Source organism: Pseudonaja textilis, chromosome 1 (assembly GCF_049901715.1).
Source record: "Pseudonaja textilis isolate UNSWEBS1 chromosome 1, rPseTex1.2, whole genome shotgun sequence".
Lineage (NCBI taxonomy): Eukaryota > Metazoa > Chordata > Lepidosauria > Squamata > Elapidae > Pseudonaja > Pseudonaja textilis.
Genome location: NC_141990.1, coordinates 272,492,601 through 272,517,917, shown reverse-complemented (window position 1 = coordinate 272,517,917; position 25,317 = coordinate 272,492,601). Strand labels below are relative to the sequence as shown.

At 38.5% G+C, this 25,317-nt stretch overlaps 1 protein-coding gene across 2 annotated transcripts in view; it reads left to right on the top strand.

The window, feature by feature from the left end:
* Positions 1-25,317, top strand: part of DISP2 (dispatched RND transporter family member 2) — a 34,400-nt gene that overhangs the window by 1,098 nt on the left and 7,985 nt on the right. The window contains exons 2-6 of one of the 2 annotated variants that reach the window (XM_026704106.2): positions 9,037-9,492; positions 12,155-12,184; positions 15,476-15,599; positions 16,733-16,845; positions 18,383-18,501. In XM_026704106.2, coding sequence (XP_026559891.2) covers positions 9,037-9,492; positions 12,155-12,184; positions 15,476-15,599; positions 16,733-16,845; positions 18,383-18,501 — 842 coding nt within the window. The remainder of the gene's footprint in view (positions 1-9,036; positions 9,493-12,154; positions 12,185-15,475; positions 15,600-16,732; positions 16,846-18,382; positions 18,502-25,317) is intronic. The other variant, XM_087921811.1, reaches the window with a different exon arrangement.

Here is a 25,317-nt window from a genome sequence, read left to right as displayed (position 1 = left end):
TTGTATCAGAGAACACGTCTTCCTACAATTCAGCAAATAAACAAAACAATGAGGTGAAGCCCTCTGCTGTGGCACCACAAAGAAACAAGACAAATGGTTTTGCACGTGCTTGCTAACTATTTAAAAAGTGGTGCCAAAGCAGGACTTTTTTTCCTCCTCTTTCCTTTTCCTCTTCCTCCTTTTAACCAGACTAATTAAGTGTCTTTAAAACTGGTGGAAGAGAAAAAAGTGCAGATGCCATATATGTAACAAGCAGTAAATATTGCCATCCAGAAAAATTGCATACTTAAAAATATGAATCTTTTCTTTTACAAGAAAAAACAGATATTGTCAGAAAAAAATATCCTACCAATAGTTCTAAAAGAAGAAAAAAATATGTGCTGTTTGAAACTGTTTTCCTGTTGGGTCACATTCATGAAATAGTGCTCGGTTACTAGCCAGGGGGACATGGTTATTTTCATAAACAATAAGCATTAATCCTAATAGCTGGGACAATGTAAATGTCAATCTTCCCAACCTGATACCTTCCAAGTAACTTGAAAAAGTGCAAAAATTCCTAGGCTGTTTGGATGGGGTTAAATTTGGTAGAGTATTCTCAGCTGATTAATCATGTTATAAGTAGTCCTCAAATGAACCTCAGGGCCATTTTCCAACCTGGGTGGTTGTGAATTATATGGATCGATGTTCCGGATAACAGAAGCCCCACAATTAAGAAGGGTTGGTGGTTGTTTATCATTGTCTCAGTAATTTGCTCTCCAAAGAAAAGGATAGTCTGCTTTATTGTCTTTTGCTCCTATCATTGCCAAACTGGACATTGCCTTCTATTTTTTGCCTCTTTATAATACAATGTTTAGAGTCTGGTGAAAGCCAGTTTGGTGCAGGGATTAAGGTACTGGGTTGCAAATTACTTTGGTAGAACCCAAAAGATTGTAAACTGCCCTGAATTAGGTAAAATGGGCGGCCAACAAATTTTATAAATAAAATTTGAATAGTTCCTTCCTCCATATACAGAAATATGTTCAATAAACACAGTTGTTATTGGATTATTACTTATTAGAAAGCATTTCAGGCCAAATATGAGCAATCCATGGAGTCTCCATATAACTCCATATACCTTTTGGTGAGGCCTTGGGAGCCCCCAAGACCACCTTGGAAAAGTTCAGTGCAAACTTGAGAACATGGAACAATTTTCTACTCTTAATTTAAAAACAAACAAACAGGGAGGGCGGGAATGTGTCTTAAATGTCCAACACAGTTTATCCTGCTGATTTAACTTAGCCTTGCCCCCTCCAAGTTCACTTAGTGATATCACTGTAACCTCACTAAGTACATTCCAGGTGGAAGCATTGAAAATTCTTAAGAAGCATTTCCCAAGCATTTCTACAATATGGTTCTGTCTTTACCCTAACCTGCTGCACATTCCTACAGTATAATCATTATTGGACCAGCCTCAAATGTTGCTACTGTTGGCTCGGTCTCTACCACGTTCCTTTAATTTTTTGCTTGCTTAACCACAACTTGATTAAAGTTTGCCAGTTTAGTGTTAAAGTGCCCAGAAACCAGGAGATTGAAAGTTCTGATCCCATTTTAGGCATGAAAGTCAGCTAGGTGACTTTGGGTCAGTCACTCGCTCTTTCTCAACCCAGCCCACCTAACAGGGTTGTTGTTGTGGGGAAAATAGGTGGGGTGTTATATATCTTCTACACCTTGAGTTATTTATAAACTAATAAGGGTCATGGGGGTGGGATCAAAAGAATAAAAATAAATAAATGAAGTTGGACAAAATTTGTCCCACTGATTAATATTTATCCACATACCAGCACTTAAATATGAGGGGAGTTTTTGTGAAATGAATTACTTTTTTACTCGAATAATTTTCAAGAAGCATGTTCACAAGAGATGCATTAGATTGAGAAGGAGAGGAAGATCAGTCTTTAATATAGTAAAAATGTGTTCTAGCTGAGCTTTATAGTATAATATTATGAATTAGATCTCATTACGCCTTGGCTGTTTCCAAATGTTGTAGCCTGGGATAATTTTGCATGCAGAACACAAGCCAAATCAATTGGTCTTGGTCTTGGGAGCATTTTAACTCTTGACAGATATTTGTCTATTGTCTTGTGGAAATCTAAAATTCTATGTTCCAGATATTCTTCAATTGTAATTGGTTTGGTTTGAATTGCTCTGTGAAGTTTCTGGTCCAACCTCCATCCAAATCTAATGAAAAATTGATGCGCATATTCTTATAGCTTTAAATATCACCCGAGAAAGAAAACTGAGAACTATGGCTGTACTGAATTAAAAGTCAAAGCAACTCAACAAAAGGTTGTAAGCACTCAACTTATAACCACAATTGAGCCCAAAATTTCCATTGCTTAAGCAAGATAAATTTTGCCTCATTTTATGACCTTTCTTGCCACAGTTGTAAAGTGAATCACTGCTGTGGTTAAGTTAGTAACATGGTTGTTAAGTAATCTGGTTTCCTCATTGACTTTACTTATCAGTAGGTCACAAAAGGTGAAAACATGAGCCCAGGACACTGCAACTGTCATAAATACATTGCCAAGCATCCAATACAGTTGCCAAGCATCCAAATTTTGATCACGTGACCATGAAGATGTTGCAATAGACATAAGGGTGAAAAAAGGTCATAATTTTTTTCCATAACTTGTCTCTTCATAACTAAGTCTCCTTTTGCCATTGTGTTGTGGTTAGTCGGCAGCAAGTGCGGACAGTTGAGGAGAGCGAGGACTCAGATGAGGGGCCAGGACCATTAGGGAGTGGACTGCTGCCTTCAGAGATTGTGGGGGCTGGCAGCAGTGATGAGGAGGTTCCCAAGGAGCCTGTGCCAAGTGCGCATGCGCACAGGATTGCTCAGCTACAGAACAGAACAGCTACAACAGCATGGGTGACTCGGGAGTAAGACTGCAAGGTAATGGCCCCTCCTTCAAGAAGATAAAAAGCAGCTGTGAATCAGATGTTCTTTGTAGGAAGCAAAGACGTTTTGAAACTCAGCCTCGTGGACATTACAGTTGGTATTTGAAGACTCTTGTGATGTAAACTATTTCTTATCTGTTGTTTTTTGGCAGCCTTGCAAAAACTTGACAAGACTCTTTCTTGTTGGAGCTAATTAGTTGGAAGTAGCCTTTTATCTGTAGAGAAACAGAATCCACAGATGAAACATTAAAAGGTTGGGCTGCTGCCTTTGTCTTGTATTTGCTCTCTTGGAAATAGGTTTGGGTCAGAACACATTGTAACTTCAAACGGTCATTAAATGAATGGTTGTAAGTGGAAGACTGCTTGTCTAGAAGTAGGGGGGCATAATATTATCATAATTTCTATTGCAAGTCAGTTTTCTCTTTATGCTTAAAATATAGCCCCATTAATTCAGTGTTTCACTGAAAGAAATTATTCTTGTTGCATATTGTGCCCTCTCAGTTCCAGATGTTGCACTCATCCCATTCATATATCCGACTGTCATTTGTTTCTCTATTACAAAATCCCACTTAGAAAATTCTGCCATGTATCTCTTACTCCAGGGGGGAGGGAAATCATTACATTTTGCCCAATAATGAGAAGCTGAACAGCAATGGAGCCGTTTTAACACAGAGGAAATAATCATCAACATCAATATATGATGAGGACCATCATTGCAGAGAAAAGCCAGTTGGGAGATAGGGAGATGGCTGCATTTTGGGGATTATGACATAATAAATGGGCTTTCTTTAGTTTTGCTTAGCTGTTGTGATTATAAAGTTGTCAGTGTTTTAATCCTAACAATTTGATGGACCAGAAAACATCCTTCTTTTTTTAAAAAAAAATGGAGCTGCCAGGAATTAAAGAATTCAAAGTTTCTAAAATATTATTTCTGGAAAAAGATATTGTGGTGCTAATCTAAGAATTTCTGGATATCCTGAATTAAGATATTTACCAGACTGGCCTGAATATTGAAGCAGTCCTTCTTGTACTGAATGTTTGACTCAATTGATTATCTTGATAATCTGGATGTCAGTCCCATTGTGAACTTCTGGCCAATTAGATGACAAACAAGAGAAACATATTATGAGAGATCTACACTGGTACCTTGGTACTCAACTACTCTGAAACTCATTGAATTTGGCACTCAACACATTTTGATGTGAAAATTTTGGTCCATTACTCCTCGTTTGTTTGATCCTCAATGCATAAGCCAGAACCTGTCGGTGTTGGCTGCCTTGTGACTCATTCACTACATTGTTCCTTATGGAAAAAAATGTGTTTGATACTAATCGATTTTAGTACTTATCATGCCTCCCAGAACAAATTAATGATGAGTATCAAGGTACCATTATACTGTATCTCTACCATTTAAAAGAGAGCTAAAGGACCACAGCCATGCCCTCGGAAACATGCCTTAAGTGGTTCCACAAAGTTTCCTTGTATCTTTCATGATTTTAAATATAGAATAGAATACTTTATTGGCCAAGTGTGATTGGTCACACAAGGAATTTGTCTTGGTGTAAACACTCTCATTATACATAAAGGAAAAGATACATTCGGCAAGAGTTGAGAATCATAAGGTACGACACTTAATGATAGTCATAGGGTACAATAAGCAATCAATCATACTAGGAAACAGTCAATATAAATCTTAAATCGTAAAAACACCCATACTTGAAATTAGAGGCAGTTTGGAATGATGCGCTGTTTATGTTCAGCTTTATCTCCCCTATTAATAAAAATAGTTGTCACGGTAAGGGCCCTAAGCATAAATAGGCTGAATGTCCAAACAAGACAGATATACTCAATTATGGGAAGGCAAACAGTCCTGTAAAATACTGCTTTCATACTTTTGTTTTGCATTCTTTGAAGGCACATGCACACAATTTGAGGGTGCCTATGGATGTGGCAGTACTACTGAATCAGAAAAAAAGAAACACCTTAAAAGTTCCTTTCATTGACAGATTGATGCAACAGCTACAACTGTTCTTAGCAAATTGTGAATTAACTGCCATGGAGTAAGCATGAACAATGCCTAGGTTTGACAACCACAGCATGTTTGATCCGTCTTTAAATACTGTTCAAAAATGTCAATTAATTCATACTATGACAGCCTGCAGGTTTGAATCAGTGGGAATATTTAAAGGAGTATATTGAAAAATTAGCATTGCTTCTCATTTGGTTTCAGGCATTCTTGTTCCAGTGTGTTAGCTTTTGAATGAGCTCCTAAAACCTTCAAAAGAAATCCTGCACTGGCCATTTATCAGAAATTGGGAGATTGATTAAAATGGAGAGAAAAGCTCAACAGAATACAGACAAAAAGTTTATCTGGGAGGGGTGGGGGTCATATTATATAGTTTATCAGATTTTGAACTCTTTCAATATTTTATATATTGTATGAATGACAAGCAGAACTATAACTGGCTATTGGCATATCCTGAACTTGAATTGGGGTAAAAGAACAAACCTCATATTATTTCCATAGCAGTTCTGCAATTCTCATTGTTTGTTTTATGTTTTAAATATACAACATCATCAAGAGAGCAAAAGAATTGAAATGGAAATGGGCTGGTCACGTAGCAAGAAGAACTGATGGCAGGTGGATCAAAGCAGTCATAAAATGGATCCCACTTGATAAAAAGCATCTACAAAAAAGACTTAAAACAAGATGGAGTGACGACATCAGCAAGTATTGCAGGCCCAATTGGTAAAAGAAAGCTCAGGACCGTGTTGGTTGGAAAAATGCAGAAGAGGCCTTCACTCTGCAGTGGATAGACAATGGCTAAAAATGAGGAGGAGGATGAGGAGGAGGAGGAGAAGGAGAAGAGGATGTATTATGCACCTCTCCCCATTCCGTACTATTTGCTTTTTCCTTGTTTTGCTTCTCAGAATATTTTTGGTTTCTGGTACAAACAGAGAGATTTTCTGCTAATGAAAATTATAGGGGAGACAAATCAAGAAAAGCAGTCAAGCAGCTGCGTTGCCAAAGTCGAGCTGTTGTCCTCCCTTTTTTCTTCTGTGATGTCTGCTTTGTTGATTCTCTTCTTTGTTTCATGGTCGCAACCAGCTGGGCAAGGCAAACGAAGCTGGGAGACCAACATTTGAAAGCTGCTGCTGCTGGTGTCTCTGTGCTATGATTGGGGGAATATTTCAGCTCGCACTACAGCATCAACATTATTATTACAGCGCTATAACAATGGAAGACTTCACTATCCATTAAGATCTTTTCTTTTTGTTGCACATTGTGATAGATCATTATCCATAAATCAATGAATTACCTTAAATACAACAATCTGAAGGGGTAATGGAGGCAGTTGTTTTCCTTGGTTGAATGGACCAAATGACTATGTTAAAAAGTCATCCTAAAAGTGACACCCAAAGGAAAGAATATATAGATTGCCTCCGACAAATTAGTCCTAACGGCATTACTAATTTACAAACTAAAAAGAAAATGTGAATTCTTTTAGTGCGCAATTTAAAAATGGGTTTGCAATTTCCCTTAAGGTATAAGAACATCATTGGCCAACTATTTGCTCGGAGATAAGCCCTATAAAGTGTCAAACCTTTTTAGCATTTTTCCCTGTCTGGCTAATTGGTCTGCCCCTATCTTTAGCTTAAAAACATGAAGTTGAGTGTAATTTGAGATCATTATAAGATTCCAAAGAGTATTTTTTTAAAAAAAAAATCTATGCATCAATGCATTGATCCATCTTATGACCCTATATACAAAATGGCATCTTAGCCACCAGGTGTAGATCATGAGAAGAGAAAGGATGTGTGATATCAACCAGCAAATGAAAGATGGGTTGAAGGCATTTATGTGTAATAGGAATAAACATATTGATCTACAAGAGTCGAATAAAAAGTATTGTCTCCACCTCCATGTTAGCTTAAATAAATGAAACAGGAAAGCAATCCTTAAAATGAGTTCAGTTATAACTCTATTATTTACTTCTCCACACAACACCATTATTTACATGCCAGCAATGGAAAATTGTTTAAAACCATCATGAAATTTGTCTTTTCAACTAAGCTCCGACAGTCCTTTCTGCCTCTGTATTTGAGTCAAACAGATGCCATGAAGGCATTCTTTCAATTTAGGGAAAAGGTAAAGTTGCATGACAAGTCTGGACTGAATGGTGGATGAGGTAAGATGGTGAGATCCAACTATGCAATTACTTCTTAGGTGGGTTGTGAAATATGAGCCTGGTATTGTTAGTAAAAATCCCATTCTTGTGTTTGCAAACTCTGCGTAATCAATATTTCAAAGATTTATGTGTTGCAATCTTGTGTTCTGAATTGATAGTTTTAGGTTCCAGGAAATCCATGTGAATAATATCAGCTGTATCCCAATAAATCTGTAATCCTTATTTTCTTGCCAAGCCTAGGTTTTGATTTTTTTTTTCCCCCGCAGATGAAGCTTTGTGATGATATTTCAAGGACTAATCAGCTGTCAAGATGCTGTGAACAAATCCCTCTCTTTAGTTGTAGTAGCACTACAAAACAATTGCTGGCAAATGTCAACTCTATTTTTACAACTTTATTAAATTTCAACAAAAGTATAAAATACTTTTTTATAAATAAGAACAAAGAAAAACAATTAAAAAGAGGACAAGCAGGAAAAAAACAAAATTATGGGTACAAACAAGGAAATGGAAAAGAAAAATATAGAAAAAATAACTTCCATATTTCTTTGGTGCTGATGCAAATTTCAATTCTTGAAGCTTTCATTTCTGCCATTATTATGGGAGGAACCCATCAGGCATATTTCCTCTAATATTTAAAAATGTCAATAACGTAATGCACACATTCCAGTGAAATGCAATTGTCAGTAATTTCCTTTTGAACACTCCACCTATTGCCAGTTAATTAGTTCATCATTATGTCTCATGTGAAATTATTGGCTGTTGTCATGAGTTATCCACTTTGTTCTTGATCACACAAATCAGCTCTTCCACTTTGCTATCTTTGTTATTGTTTTTTAAAGCAATGCACAGGACTCACATCAATAAAGTCATGACCATAATCAACCTGAATCAATCATGTTGCATTGCTTAAAGTGCACTGATAAGTACATGCTGTAAGTTTCTGTTTCAAAAACAACAGCAGCACAAACTTTCTTACAGCAACTTCCTACCAACTAGAGTGAAAAAAACAGGTGCTAAAGAACACTTCAGATCTGTTGTCAGCACATCAGTGCTGCCATCTGTTGGCACATATAATATTGGAGGTTTTCATTCAGCCCTCATAGATCATCTTTCTTCAGAAAATGTTTTATTTTAGTTAATGATCCTTGAACTGGTTATCACTAGCACTATCATGCTTTCCTTCTAGGAGCTCAAAGTGACTAAGTATAAAAGATATTGGTTAAACTTATTGCATGTTCATTTCTTCTTCCAGTATAAAGAAATTGCAGGAGTAAAATAAATGTTTTTGGTGTGGCTACTTGAAAAAACTATAAACTGAGCTCATTTGACTCATCTGTTTCTCTGGACTCGCAATCCTAAGTTTTTGAAGCATTGAGAACATAGGTTTGTGAATGATAAAATTTGCTAATTATTTTGATTTTCTATTAAGATGGGAGGGGCCTGCAGATTTTTCTAGAAGTCACAATAAAGTTGGCTTGAGCAGGGCAACAGGACTTGCTTCTTCATTACTCCATCTCTCCTCTTCCCATCTGGATGCTAGATGTTCCACCACTGATGGGAACAGTAGAATCAAATGGCAGATGCACTACCAAGGCTGAAATCCTATTCTTCAGTCATTCTATCTGAGGAGCAAAGCATTTGGTCAGGAGCCCTGCTGCCTGCATAATACAAGTTTAAAAGATATATTGGTGGAAATTGGAACACAGTTTGATGGTATTATGCTAATTATGGAAGATTCAAGTCTATTCATTCAATGTTTACGTAGGTCATGACAAATTTTATTTTTACTTAAGGAATAATGTCAAGTGTTCTATATTATGTATTATATCATTTATTTGATTTTGCTACGTTTTGTGGCAAAGATAGAAACAGAAAGGAAAAATGCAAAGTTAATGTTTTCTTCTTGCAGAGAGAAAGCAAATCCAGAGCTTGGTCAAACCTGTCTTAATGTACCAGAGATCAGGAAGGCTGAGTCAAGCCCCAGTGGAATTTCCTGGGGAAGGAGATGCCCAGTCCATCACTGTCTGCTCAATGCTTCTCCCAGCACAGTGAGATACCATCAGCCCAGTTCCAGTCATAAGCTTGCACCCATCTCCACTCGGTCCAATGGCCAGGTGCCATCTGGCTCTCAGGACTCCTTCCAGCCTCACCTGTATTATCATTGCAACCACCAAGAAGCCACCAGAAGCAGCTATGCCTTGCCCCCTCTGCCAGGGCATGGGGACCGAGCTACTTTGTGCTCCCATCGCTCCAGTGGGGATTCACTATCAACTCCCCGACATGAGACTACTGAGAATAGATGGAAGCAATGGCCACACGACCAGCAGCATGTACGGCCAGTGCAACACCATGTTGTAACAGTCAGGTAAGAACCACACATTTTGACAGCTTAGCGTGTCTCTATAAGAGTCAGGTGGGCCACATGGAAGGCATCTGTTCTCCCTTACACAAGACAGTCTGAAGGTCTGTCTGGTAGATAGCTGCATGATAGATAAGAGTCAAAGAAGGGGAAGGAAGAGGAAGCTGTCCATTCATGGGTAGTACTGGACAATGGACTGAGCAGTAGGAACTCCTATCACCTGCTCATTCTCTTCCCACTATGATAAGCTCTACATTAATTCTAATGAAATCATAATAGCCATATGTATATGTATATACAGATATTTCATTTACACTTTGATCTTTTGGGGAGGAATGGATGATGCATTTCTTTCTAAAATAGCCATTCCATGTCTATCCCAATTTTATATGCTCTTCATCAGTAGCTTAATTTTAGAGCATTACTTTACCTGCATAATACAGTAGCCATTGAATTTTTTGAGACTTTGGATGTTGGTACCTGTTCAAATAGATGATAAACAATCCAGTAAATATCATGAAGATGTTCCCATTTCCTCTGGAAATGAAGATTGGGTATGACTCCTTAGCCAAACTAAATTCAATAGCAAAGCATGAGTATGACACTATAAAAGGTATGAAAGGACCCTCAGGATACAAGATGGTTTATAGACTGGCCTTATTCTCATTTAATAACTTTCCCTTCATTAATTTCTCATTGGACCATACCTAATGACAACAGACATTTTATTTTTATCCAACAGCAACATTAGTAGCTGAAGTTTAATGATCCTCTTCCTGGCATCAGGCCAATCTAAGGGTTGCTGGTTGTGTTATTTTGAAACATTAGTGCACCCCAGGGAGCTAAGTCTAGCGCTAAAACTCCATGTACCATAAATCAATACATCTGCCTTTTCCAAGTGGGTTTTGCAGTTTTATTCTTTGTGTGTTTTTACTCCAAAGAAAGTCCTTAAAAATCATATTTTTTAATAAAACTTTAGAGGCAGAAACAAATTCTGGAATATTTATTTTAATTATTAGAATGCTGTATGATATATGGTTAATATAGGTTTTTCTCCTGATTGGGCAAGCAATCTGCTTTTATTTTTGAATAAATTGGATGGGGAGATTGAGAAAATAAGTAATTTTCAACATCTTCAGTTTTGGATGCCGCATGCTGATGTTTCTTAAATAGATAAAAATCACAAGCTGGGAAGTTGGTATTTATCTTTTTTGTATTTTAAAATATTTCTGTGTCATCAGTATTACTGAGCATTATTAACATTAAGGAAACTGGTCAATCCAGTTTTTCACTAGCTTCTTGGCTGTTTCCTAGCATGTTGTGCTATGTTTGCATTGCCTCCTATCCATTCATCCTCCTGCTCCCCATAAGCTCTCCTATTTCAAACAGTATGGGCAATGTTGAAGGGCATTGTCCATAAAGGCATGGTTTGTGCCCTAGAGAAGTGGTGGATTTTAACTCCCACCCTATGCAGCCAGAACATTCCCTTACTGATGTAGAATGATAACAGCTGCAAGGCACCAAGCTGGGGAAAGCTGCCCCATGATTTCAATGGAAATACTTGTGTTTATATTTCAGAAGCAGAATTTGAGCACTTAATTCATAAATTAATCAACTGATGAATCAACTGATTCAGTAAAACCTGATCTCTAAAAAGGTGCCTACATTTTAATGGATATCATATTTCGCTTCCATTTTATCATAAAAAGTCATGTCAATATTATGGCCCTAGTAGAGCTTGCAAATTCTTTGAACTTTCTATTCATGCCTAGTTCTTGGTAGAGTAGAGGTCTTGGCAGTGCATACTTCTTAATCTGGATATTTTTTGTAACTTTTCCTGAGCTGGCCATAAGGAGGCAAAATATTATGAAAGAGTGCACTGTAATGCACTCTTTCCTGAGTGCACCCTTTCCTGAGGAGCAATAAAAGAGTTAATATTTTGCCTTCTTTCTGATCTCCACCAGAGGTATGTTATGGTCTATGGCCTGCTTTGGGGGCAACTGCAAGTCAAATTTCAATTAGAAAAATCTTATAAAGTATTGCCTTAGGAGAGGTGGAATCCTAGCAGTCTTGATCTCTCAAAGGTATGAACAAAATTCTTGAAAAGATTCTTAACACTAACTCCAAATCTACAGCAAAATTCAACACCATAGGAATTGAATCTCTAAGGTGAAGCAAGATTTGGAAGTGAGTGTCTTATCTCCAAAGAAAGCCTTGATGGGTTTGAAAATCTAAATAAACTCTTTAACTAAGGTATCATTTACGTAATTCAACATAAATATGATGATGAAAATTATGTATCACTTATCTTTATTTAGCATGACTTTGAATTTAACAAAGGAAAATAAAAAATGTCTTAGATTAGCCTTCCCCACGTTAACACTCACTAGCTTTTTTGTTGGTCTAAAAATGTTCAACTTAAACCCACAAATACCAGTTTGAGAAACACTGGTGATTTAAGACACATAGTTACCAATCAGATGAATAAATTTCACTCCTGAAATAAACAATCCAAGTATAGATACTGCCCATTAGGGCTTATTGCCTGTGTTACATCATGGAATTTTGACTTCGCGTTTTTCTTGCTCAGAAGGCTAAATGGTCAAATCAATAAAGAACTATGCTTGGCATGAAATTAATAAGCCAATGATTATCTTTCTCCCTACAGACATGACAAAGTGTTCAGGATGCCAAAGAGGTAGGTTAAAATCCATTATTTCATACCCTTCTATTATTTCACATTTTCTTCCTTCAATCCAGTTATTTAGAATGAGCCAAATTATTACTCTTGCATAATTCCAGGCAGGCAAAGGCAAGCAGTTAGATTAAGAGTTCATGAGTCTCATTAAAAAGCTTCCCGCTTGTTCGGATTCCACTTTGTGGTAGATGTACTTTGCTTTCCTAAAATTGTACTTATCCAAATAGATCATGGTTTGGTCTTGGTCAGCTGCTTCTTTTTGGATCTGGGTTACAGGATTTATAAAGCAAGCCCCTACATTTTTAGAGAAGCAATCTGTTTAATGGAGTGTAACTCCCATATATTTAGAATATTCGTTTAAGAACAATTTCACATATTTATCCTAGCATCAGTCCTGATCTTGCATATGGCATTCATTGCTGGATGGGTTGCTCGCATGCATAGTGCTTTGTTTGTTGTCACTATTTTCTTCTATACCATAGCTCAATGTTTCTCATTATCAGCAACTTTTAAGATGTGTAGAGAAAGGGGGCTATGGAATTCCAGGAGATGAAGCCCACAAGTCTTAAAGTTGCTGAGCTTGAGAAATAACGTCATAGCTTGGGCCCCTTTCTCTATTCTTCTTCTTCTTCTCCTTCTCCTACTTCTTCTTCTTCATTATCTCCTTTTAACGACCCCAAAACCCCTTGTGGGCTGCAACCTGGGCAACCTGAGTGCTTACTGGCCGGACGCCTTTCCTGTCACCAATGAGGAGTTATTTTTAATAGAATATTCTCAACATGCCCAAAGAGAAAAAATATTTGCCTCTACCTAGGATCAAACTCACAGCCTCCTGATTGTGAGGCAAGAGCTCCACCTCTAGGCCACCATACCACTCCTGCTCTATTATTCATGCACCATGATAATAAGTATTCCGGGAATCATTTATGATTTCCTCAGAGTTTAGACGTGGGAGAGTGGTCATACAGTCACCTTGCATTGGCTGAGTTACGTGTGCTTTTTTTTCCAGTTTATAGCAGATAAGACAACTGCAAAAATCAGACCCATGTTAAAAAAAAAACCCTACTGTACCCACAAGCAGGCAAATTAGAAGTATGCCTACATAATATATCTAGTCATTCTTCAACATGTAATCATTACTTTCCTTATTTACAGTATTTAGCTGGGACTTGGCTCTATTAATGCTTCAATTTTTTCACTCTTTTTTTTAAAAGAGTCAAGATTCAGCACAAGTACTCTACAGTATGTCATTGACATATTTTCTAGCTGGCCTTGTTTGGCTTTCTTTTAACACATTTCCTTTCACAATTTTGTACATTTTCTTATATTCAAGCTTGAGTTATACTAGATTTATTAAAATACAATTTCTTATGCTTCAGACTTTCCCATCTATGTAGCTAATAATCCTAGTCTGTGCCCTTTGGGCTAGGAAGTTTGGAAGATGCAGCCCAGTAAAACTGCCCAAAGTGGCAAACTTGTTATGCCATGATTGTTGAATACTAAGGCTTATCAGAGAATTTCTAACCCCAAAAATGTATCTCTATTCTATAAACAGGGATGGTATCCAGGGGTGGGATTCAAATTTCTTGACAACTGGTTCTGTGGGCATGGCCTAATTTGTGGGTGTAGCTTGGTGGTCATGTGACCGGGTAGGTGTGGCTTGCTAACTGGGGGTGACTTGGTGGTCACGTGACTGGCTGGGCGTGGCTTGTATGCAAATATTGTAAAAATTTATGTAAATATTGATTTTTTTTATTTAAAAAAGAGCAACTTTTACCCAAAATCAGGCAAAGCAGATTGAGTTGCTTGCAAAATCACAGATTCACTCATAGATCTACCTTTCTACAGTCAGCTGCCTGAGTCTGCACTGAAAAATAGAAGCTTCAGTCCTAAGGAAGGTTCAGTTCTACTCTCAAGCCACTTCTTCCCCACCCCCCCACACCCAACCCCCTGAATACCACCCCGACTGGGCCTCAGGAAAGCCTCCTGGGTGAAGGCAAAACAGTACAACAATGATTTAGATTAACTAGAAAGCAAGAAATCCAACAGGAGGGGAGAGGACAGCCAGTGACTTGATTTGCCAGTTCTCTGAACTGCACAGAATCGTAACAACTGGTTCTATAGAACTGGTCCAAACTGGTAGAATCCCACTCCTGATTGTATCCTGAACATATCAAGTGTCTTCAGAGTGTAATCGCAAAATAAAAAATCAAGATGGCAGCCATGATGGTGTGTCTGAAGCTCCACCTGTTTTTTCTGTCCATCACAACTCACATAAAAACCAGATGGAGCTTCAATTAAACCACCATAGCCACATGTAAACTTTTTCTTACTGTATTCTGCAGATACCCAGATATACTGATTCACTGCATGAAATAAGTCATGTTTTGAGTTTTACATGCTATAACTTCAAATTGGTGACATTGCTTGTTTATCATGGTAAGGCATCCATTACTAAAATGTAATGTGAGAATGAAGGACTACACCAGTATTTATATTTCAGGAAAAAAAGAAAAATAAATCTAGAACTTACTTCAAAATATAAGTGTGAGGAATGTTGGAATGTTCCCTAATAGTGTAAACAAAAGTAAAATTAAATCTCACGGAACTTCAATACATTGGAAATTGTAATTAGATGCCTATCTCCACTACTGTCCATTTGAGGCACCTAAAGACATCTGGCTGACTATTGTGTGGGAAAGTATTGGATGAAATGGCCCCTGGCCTGACCTAATGGAGATCTTATGTTCTGGGTTTATGTAGTGGGCAGGAGATACCAACAATTTTGATCAGATAGAGGGAAAAACGACCTGTCTGTTAAATCTTTAAAACAAAACAAGAGTGTTTCCCAAATTAGGTAAAAGACTGTATCAAAGGAAGGAAACACAAGAGATTAGGGTTATGTTCTCACAATAGTTTTTGCTTGTTTGCCTTTGGAGGACTGGACTTCAATTACATTTTGCATGACAGTTTGGTACAATCTTCCTTGATCAACTGGATCCCAGCATGCTACAATATAGCCCTCATCCTATGGGAGTGTAATACTTGTAGTTAAAGTAAAGATAACATATACTAGTATGAGAAAGCAAATATAGGCAATAGCACCATTTATTCTCTTTGCAGAGAAGTCATCAAACGACATCACTAGATTACTTTTAAAACCCATCTATTTATTTTGTCTATTTACTTTTCTATCCTGTGACAGATCATCAAATCAAATAAATGGAATAGAAAATGAAAGAAAAAACAATTGCTTGTGTTTTTATTTTATTTTTATTGCTTCTTTTTTAGTTTATCCCAAGTGATTGCTGAGTGGCCAATTGCTGTCTTGGTGTTCTGTTCGGTGACTGTGTTGATCTGTACTTTGGTGGGCCTACTAGTAGGAAATGTGCCAGATTTTTCTGACCCCATGTGGGTGAGTTCATACTGATTACTTAACATGGGAGTTTATTTGTGATTTCAAAGAGCCATGCCTATATGATGCTTCCCAGACTACAACTGAAGTACGTATTCACAGGGAGGGGAGATGGTGGGGATATTAGTCTTTTGGAGGACTACAGTTGGAGGGTGATTACTTTAAAAGTTTGCTATCTGTTCTCCACCCAGCAGCATGTGGAAATAAATTTCAGGATGATAACTGCATTTCACCATACTTTCCCCAAAACTTGATTTTAATTAATTTACCCCTAAGCTAAAATGTTAAGTGAACGGCCACATAGTTCAGTGCTTTGTATATAAAGAAGCTAAACTCAATTGCCAGATAGAATTGAAAGTATGCTTGAAGGCCTTTAGTCAGACTAATTAAGACGAACTAGATTCAGAGTGCTTAACTGTTTGTCCACTTTTTTCCTCTTCCTAAAGGGTACCAGTGAGAATGCTTGGGAAAAAAGTTAAGAGACTTTAAAATACTGTTTTTAAATTCTGCCCTTTTAGATGGTTAGAAATCATTAAATCACATGTCCTTTATACATTCTGGGATAAATTATAGGCTTTTCTAGATTGTGAATGGGCTCCATTATATATTTGGTAATTGGTTTGATTCCTTGCAAGGCAGCATCAAAATAAGAAGTAGTTATTTAGTAAGGGGACTCATTCACATATTACAAAAGGTGTCAAAACAGACAAAATGGAAGTTAGGTAGCCCAGTGTAAGTCTCATCCATATCTACCCACATAAAATAATCCCACCAGGCTTGGATTGTGCCACCATGACAGCCATCTTGCCTGTTTTGAACCCCACTCTCTGTAGATTGTTCTTGCCTAAGGCCTACCTGAATGAATGAGAATTACATGGTCCGAAATGAAAAAAATTGAGGTTATTCAAAACTTTTGATAATAACAAGAATGTCTAAAGATACTCTGAAAATCTTGATTCGAATGAAACAGGCCTATTCTAATGTTTCCATCCTCATGGCTTTAGGATCATAAGGCTGTACATATTTTAAAAAACAAGACTGATTTGAACATATACCAAAATACCTGTGGTAGCTGATAAAAGTGTGATCACTTTTAATGTTTTTTAACATCTTCCTTTCTTCGTTATAAATAGGGTTTTGAACCACGAGACACAGAGATTGGCAGAAAGCTCACAGTTTGGAAGAATATGAAAAGCCAAACAGGCTATAAAAAGATGCTTTCCCTTTCTCCCTTCATTGATAACAGGTTGCTATTATTATTTCTATTATTGTTGTTGTTGTTATTCCAGTGACAATAATATCATGACATGCATTAAAATAATGAGGAAAAAGGTCTCTGTGAAGAGAGACCCATGTCTATGAATTATTTTTTTGCATTCTGCTTCTACAGTCTTAAGATTATTGCCTGAGAACTATGTGGCCATTAAATGAATGCATTAAATGACTTTATTTCAGAGGATAGGATTCTAGAGTTTGGAAGACATGAATGGGATTCTTTGAGGACCAGGTGCAAAATATATATTGTTGTTGATGAAGATGATCAACAACAGGAAGCATGGATTAAGAATCACACATTCTTAATATAAGTGTAAGTGGTTGCTATTAATAGGCACCACTTGAGCCCATGAATAGTTTCCCTCTGTCAAATGGAACATCTGATTTTAAAAATACTAAAGGCTAGAATTTCTGGCCACTAGTTGAGTGCCATCTTTCAAACTTACTTTAAGTTTCTAGGCCCCATATCTGCATACAAGAAAGTATGTAATTGTGAGAAGCTTATTCTCAGGAGAATGTTGAATCCTGAAAAAAAGAGAGAAATGACTCTGGTGAATATGGCTCTAATATGCTGAAAGTGTGGAAGGAAAGGACATTCTTAATGAGAAAGAATGGTGCATTTGAAGTCTGACTTTTAAAGTAGTTTAAGGCATAGAACTCTCTTTTGCTATGTATTCATTTATTAAGTTTTAGTTATATTTGTTTGCCTTTTTGTCATATTTTAGGTATTTTATGACAACCCACATCTATCATGACAACCAAATATGAATGAGCATCCCTATGGTAGCCAGTTTTTGATGGTCCTGATTCCAAAAAGTACTGGTCTTGTTTGCAAAGTGGATGCCCAAATATCAGAAAAGCCAATGGTTATCAAACATTTTCTATCACATTATTGTAATAGAAATAATTATCCAGAAATATTCAGCTATCAAAAATGGAATATAAAAACCTCAAATATAATTTCTCTAATTATATTTTTATCATAGCACCATCAATATATATAATCAATACATGACACTTCCACACTCCAGATGTAGCATGTAGTTTCGTATTAATTTTTATTTTAGTGGAAGACAACAAACATTAACCAAGAAATTGGGCAAGCAGCCGAAAAGACTTAGTATTTCTTTTTTCAATTAGATTAGAATTAAAATGCCTACTAGTAATGGAGTCCAATATTGGGGGCTTTTCTTCCCACTTAGAAGGACTTTGCTGCATGATAAAAATAAGTTTTATTTTGATTGTGCTGGAAACAACCATTTGGTGTATTCTAAGAGAAAATTGTTTCCCCCAGATATACTCTGAAATTAATTAATTGAAATAACAATAAGATACATAATGGCAATCTATGTATCTGTAAATTCCAAATCAGGGATATCATTGGAATCAAAATAGGAAAGCCTTATCTTCCATCCCTGCGTAATGAAATTAAGTCAATCAGCTGAGCTGATACAGAAAAAATGCTCAGTTTTAGAGTTTCCTAAAGATAGCCTTATTTCTTTTGTTAGCTTTGGAGATCTGGGCATCAGCAAAGGGCAGAGAGCTTTACAAGGAGAACGAGAAGCAAGAATAAGGAGGATGGTGGAGCCAGACTATGAAAAAGATGGCTTCTTCTGTAGTCCTCCAGGTAAGATTAATTTGAAATGAGACTTCAGAATACAAAACAGCAAGAATGACGACATTTTTATAAAATAATCCTAGCAATGAAAGATGCCATTTTGACCACTATGCCAACACACACAAACAACCTAATGGTCTATATAGAAATTCAAAGTAAAGCACTCCCAACAAATGGCTGACCATTCTCTGCGTAAACACATTCTATGAAGGAGAAATTAACACCTCCCTCAGGAACCACTTCTAGTATTGAACTTTTCCTCTTTGTTAAAATTTCCCCTCTAATATTTAACAATAACCTGTCTTTTTAAAACGAAAACCAATTACTCTGCATTCTGGATTGATAGCAAATAGGAAAAAAAGGAGAATGATAAAACTAGGCTGACAAAAGGATATTTTTGGTGGGTTTTTTCTCTGGCAATTAACCCAAATAAGCTTTGCATAGATTGGGCCTCCAGACTATGAAAAGGAAATTATTTATTTAATACAAGGAGCTGTCAATGGGCTTTAAATACTCATCCAATAATATTTATCTTGTATAAATGCATTCAAATATAGATCTAAAACCAAACAAATGTTACTGTTTCCTAATTTACACGAAGCTAGGGGAGAATTTGCATGCATACAAAAGAGATATCAATATCAAAGATCTTATCTTTTTCTTAGTTAAAAATGTTACAATGTTAGTACAATTCTTTTCAATTGCACCCCACATTTGAAGGTGCTTTTACAGGCTTTCTACAAAACATCTCCATTGCTAGTTTCTCTGATTTATTTGCCCGATGTCTCCTGTCCCACACAGTTGCCCATTACTATCTCCCACACATTACTTTGCTATCATTGAATTTGCCTCCTTTTGCCTAGCAGATAATTACTTCCTCTGCTGTTGACATTAAATACAATAATTCCTGGAAACACAAAGAGCAGATAAATGGTTGGGGTCTTAAAGATGATGAGGTACTACAGTTATTATGGGCCTAGGGCTCTCCCTGTGGATTGATTGCATATTTCAAATGGTAACTTTTGAATAATTTAGCAATAAACCATGGATGATTCCAGGCCCAGTAGTCTATTATTTCTTGTTTTGGGGGTCTTCTTGGACAGGAGACCCCTGAACCAGCATCTCTAAAAATAAGTACATTTGTGATCCTGTTTAAAACCAGGAACTTTACTTCAATACCAACCAATTTCAACAATGTAAGATAATCATTGCACACACACCTTAGATTCTGAATTGTATGTCATCAATGACACATAAAGTTTTTTCTGAAGACTAGGTTGTATGTGTGCATGCTAGATAATTCTGATTAAAAACAGCATTATTTAAAAATCTAAAAACCTAACCTAATTTACATGAGTTATGTAAATATTATTTATTTTCCCATAACTTGATTGCCATTCCAACCACCATTATCTAGCAACTATTCACTCTGGTTCTCATTAGCTAACATACTGGAGGAAAAATGAGGAAGCATCAGTTTATTTGAGAAGACATTGTTTTATTTTTAGCAGAAAGAAAACTCTAAGGAACTACAACAATAAAAATCCTCCCAAAACAGCTCAGTTATGAGTGAAGGCATGCAGTCAGCACAAAATTCTCTGCATGATTCTGTATGAATATGGTAGGAAATGGAATAATGTATCCCGGATGAGAGAATGGTTGGTTGGCTGCCATAGAAATTTCCATGATAACGTTTCCAAATGTTTCTCATTTTAATCTGCTCAGATGGCTAACACTGATGTCCTCAAAACATCCTGTGGCAGTTCAGAAGGATCTCATTCCAAGGGCTTCCTTCAGATTTGGGTGTAGAATATATAATTCACTTATTATTAACGTCAATGTAGCAAGGTTTCTTTGGATGTACTTCTCTCATATGCATTCAATTTTATGCATGTCTGGATAGAAATAAATCCTATCAAGATCAAGGTAATTTACATATAATTACAGGAACATAATATGCCCTCGTTTCATCGTTGTGATCAACTGAAATAGATATAAAATGTAGCAGCTATCTAGTAAAAGAAAAAGGAGTGCCAGGAAGCGTGCAATAGGACATATACTGCACAAGAAATACAATTACATTTAAGTGTGTTTCTTTCTCCATTATATACACTCCAAACATATACACATGTTCTGGTAGCTGAATCAAAACTAAAATTTAATTAAAAACATAAGTAATAAATAATATCAACAGAGACAAGAACACTGGCCATACTTTATATTTTGAATATGAAGCAACTCTGAGTCATTGTCTTCTAAGAACAAATCTACATTAATAATGCGACATTAAAAAAAAGTTTTAACTTTCATACAGTTCTTCTTTTGAAAATGATAATCTCTACTGATAAAATCTAACAGTTCTAGTCATTGTTCATCTTTGGAAAACCTGTGGAGGGTTCTTTTTCTTAATATTAAATATACTCAAGAATCTTTTTCCCTGTTTTTGGCAATGAACTAGGCAGCAAGCATTAAAACCCAAGCTTTAATCATCATCATCATCATTACCATTATCCCAGGTTCATGGGAAAGACTTAGTAGGGGGATAAAAATGCCAAATTCAGTCTAAATATCTGGCTGACTGGGGGACCAACAATAATAATAATATTGGCACACTGCATACTATACCACAAAATCTTGGACAGTGCTCAGAAAATGTATCCATTGAACAAAATTTTCACCTGTCAAGAGCAAAAGACAACATTGCTTGGATCCACTCATATATTACATCATTATATTACAACATCTTAGGTTCTTGGGAAGAATTTGATGTGTAAGGAGGGCCAACATCAGTTAATGAACTGGCATCTGTGATTTCATATTGTTGTATGTAACAGTAATAATTCTAGTTGCACAGGACCAAGGTTTTAAGAACAAATGCATACAAATCCAGAATTGAGTAACAAAAAACATTATAGTCTCAGCAAAGAAGCTGAAAAAATAGTGGATTACCTGCTTAGCTACTGCAGAAAGATCACACAGACTGTCTACAAACAATGGCATGACAAAGTAGCAACAATGGAGCATTGGGATCTTTGAAAGAAATACCCTTTTGCCTGTAAGCAAGAAGTGGTGGGAACATAAAATGGAGATTTTGCAGTATCTTTCCCCTGGAGTGGGGAGGGAATGGAGATTTTGCAGTATCCTTACCCTGGAGTGGGGAGGGTGTTCCATATTAGCAGGCTTGAAACCCTGTATTCCTATTGGTCCAGAAAAGCCGGATCATGATTGGCTTGAACGTTCCTGATTGGCTCATACAGGGTTTGCTGCGATTGGCTGAAACCAAGTGTGGCAAACTTAAAGAGTTGTCATTGGCTGCCTAGCCACGGCCAGCTCTTATAAGAAGAGCTGCCGCGCGCTAGGGTCTCAGTCTCAGAATCTATCTGTAAATAAAGAGCTGTTGTTCCCTACCCAAGTCTCGTCTATTCCTGGGACCCACCAACCATACTTAACACTGGCGACAAGGATGGGATTCTGAGACAACAAGGCTAACCAGCACGTGGCAGACAGCGCAGAGACGACCAGCGAAATGGCCAGCAGTGCCATGCCGCCCACACTATTTAACACAGCCAGCGAGGACTGGGAGTTCTACATTGATCATTTCCAAATGTTTTTGGAATCCAACAACTTGAAAGACACCACTGGCAGCAAAAAACGGGCGGTATTTTTAATGCACTGCAGACCCGCCGTTTTCAAAATGGCCAAGGCGCTAGCAAAGCCCGCAGATGTCAAAACGATGGATTGGGACAACCTAGCTCCCATCCTCCGGAACCACTACGCTCCGGCTGTACCAACTCTTATCCGAAGGCATGATTTTTATCAACGAGACCAGCGCGAGCGCGAGAGCATCGGTGAATTCGTGGCCGACCTGAGGGAACTTAGAGGATTGTGTGGATTCGCTAACCAGGATGAGGCCATGCGAGACCGGGTCGTTCTCGGCCTGAAAGATCCAGTGCTCCAAAGCAGACTAATGTCCAAGGGTGACATCTCCCTTGCCGACGCCATAGCCGAAGCAACCACAGCCGAAGCTATCCGCAAATCAGTGGCCCAAATGCGGCATTCAAATGGAACCGATCGTCAATCGACCAGCGAGGCAACTACCACACCAGAAAAACTCACAGCCATTACCCACCATGGTGACACCAAATCCCCTTCTGACAGCGAAGAAAAAGAAATTCACCGACTTCAATCGGAATGTGATCGGCGAGACCGGCGAGGTCGTAAGTCGGGGTACCAGTGTGCCGGCTGCAGAGGAAATCACCCGCGTTCCAAATGCAAGATCCTGGACGCGGTTTGCCGACATTGTGAGAAGCGGGGGCATAGCGCTAAAGTATGCCGTAATAAAAGAAACTTCAGCCCCCGGCGTCGAGGCAAAAGCCCAAGAAGACAAGATGGCAACCCCACCAAAAACCAGGACTGCCGGACGGACAGCCGGTGGAGCAGGGACGGCCGAAACAGAAGATTCAACGAGGCACCACAAAGAGAAGAAACACACCAAACAGTTATCATCGCCGATTCTTCACCAATAGATGCACGCAAGATATGTATCGAGGTCGGTATTGAAAACCAACCATGCACCATGGAGGTAGATTCTGGCTCCTACCTCTCCATGGTCTCTTGGCGCACCATAAAGCATCTAATACCCAGCATACGCTGCCAAGAACTAAGTGACCAGAAATTGATCCTGAGGTACTACCAAGGGAACCGCATACCAGTGGCTGGCATCGGGCATTTCAAGATCATCTACAGAAACCGCACCAATATTTTACCACTTACAATTGTAGATAAAGACCGCCCCAGCCTACTTGGATTACAATGGTTCACACCGCTAGGGATTGAGATGGCAGGCATCAATCACACAGACGAAGAAGATTGGGAGGCGACGCTCGTACGAGACTTCCAAGAGGTCTTCGATGACACTTTAGGCAAGTACAAGGGGTCCCTAATCTCCTTCAATCTTAGCCCAGACATCGCTCCCATCCACCTCAAGCCACGCCGAGTGCCATTTGCACTCAAACCTAAGATAGACGAGCAATAAGCTCATCGTGCAAGGGGTTTTAGAACCTATCGACCATGCCCATTGGGAAACACCTATTGTCACCCCCATCAAACCAGATGGCTCCCTGAGAATCTGTGGAGACTACAAGGCCACCCTGAACCATGCCCTGAAGCAGAGTGCCTACCCCATGCCAGTAGTCCAGCATCTCCTACACTCACTGGGGGGTGGCAGAATCTTTGCAAAGCTCGACCTGGCACAAGCCTATCAACAACTGCCGGTCGATGCTGAAACCGCCGAGGCACAAACGATCGTGACACATCGAGGGGCATTTAATGCAACCGACTCCAATTTGGAGTCAGCGTCGCACCTGGCATTTTCCAAAGCCTAATGGAAAGACTGCTGCAGGGAATTAAAGGAGTCATACCCTATTTCAATGATGTGCTAGTAGCAGCCCCCAATAAGAAACAATTGGAGAAACGGCTAAGAGCAGTCTTACAAAAATTTAAAGACTCCAGCCTCAAAGTAAAAAAAGAGAAGTGCCAACTATGTACGGAAAGGGTTGAATTCCTGGGGTACCTCCTAGACAGACATGGAATTCATCCTACTGACAAAAAACTAAAAGCCATCAAGGAAGCCCACAGATCGAAAAATAAAACGGAACTCCAAGCATTCCTTGGACTCATTAATTTCTATAATGTTTTCCTACCCCAGAAGGCGACTGTTGCGGAACCTATGCATAGGCTCCTGGATAAGGCGGCATCCTGGACCTGGGGAAGGCGAGAGGAACATGCCTTCCAACAAATAAAAAACCTTTTAACTTCCGACGCAGTCCTTATTCAGTATAACGAAACCCTGCCGCTGACTGTCACATGCAACGCATCACCCTTTGGTGTTGTGGCAATCCTAAGCCACACCTTGCTGAATGGGAAAGAGGCTCCCATCACATTCTTCTCAAGAACCCTGTCCAAGCCGGAAAGGAACTACAGCCAGCTGGACAAAGAAGCCCTAGCCATTGTCTCCGCAGTGAAAAGATTCCACGAATACATTTATGGTAGGACTTTTTCAATTATTACGGACCACAAACCCCTACTAGGCATTTTGGCTGGGAACAAACCCACTCCAACCATCCTGTCACCTAGAATGACGAGATGGTCTGAATTTCTTGCCGCTTATAATTACCATTTAGCACACCGACCCGGCAAGACCATCTCGCACACTGATGCTTTAAGCCGATCCCCCCTACCAGATGTGCAAGACGACCCAGCACCCACATTACCAATTTTACAAATAGAAACAGTAACCACGCTGCCATTGACCGTGCAAGACATTGCCCGCAAAACAAGAAGGGACAAACGCTTGGTGCGAGTCCTCAGCTGGGTGGAGAGAGGCTGGCCAGAAAGTGAAAAAAATGAACTCTTTAAACCATTTAAAAACCAGCAAACTGAACCTTTTTCACAACGGGGGTGCATTCTTTGGGGAGACCGGGTGGTTATACCAGAAACATTACAGAAAAAAGTTCTAGACATGCTGCATGACAGGCACCCGGGCATTGTGCGAATGAAAGCCCTGGCCAGAAGCTACGCTTGGTGGCCAAGCATGGACAAACAAATAGAAACTTGGGTCGCCGCTTGCAGCAGATGTCAAGAGACTCACTTGACTCCCCCTGCAGCTCCACCACTAGAATGGGAAACCCCCAGAAGCCCCTGGTCACGAATCCATATTGACTTCGCGGGGCCAACCAAAGGACATACCTTTTTAATCACTGTTGATGCTTACTCAAATTGGCTCGAAGCAAAATGAAAACAACCACCACAGAAGCCGTTATCAAA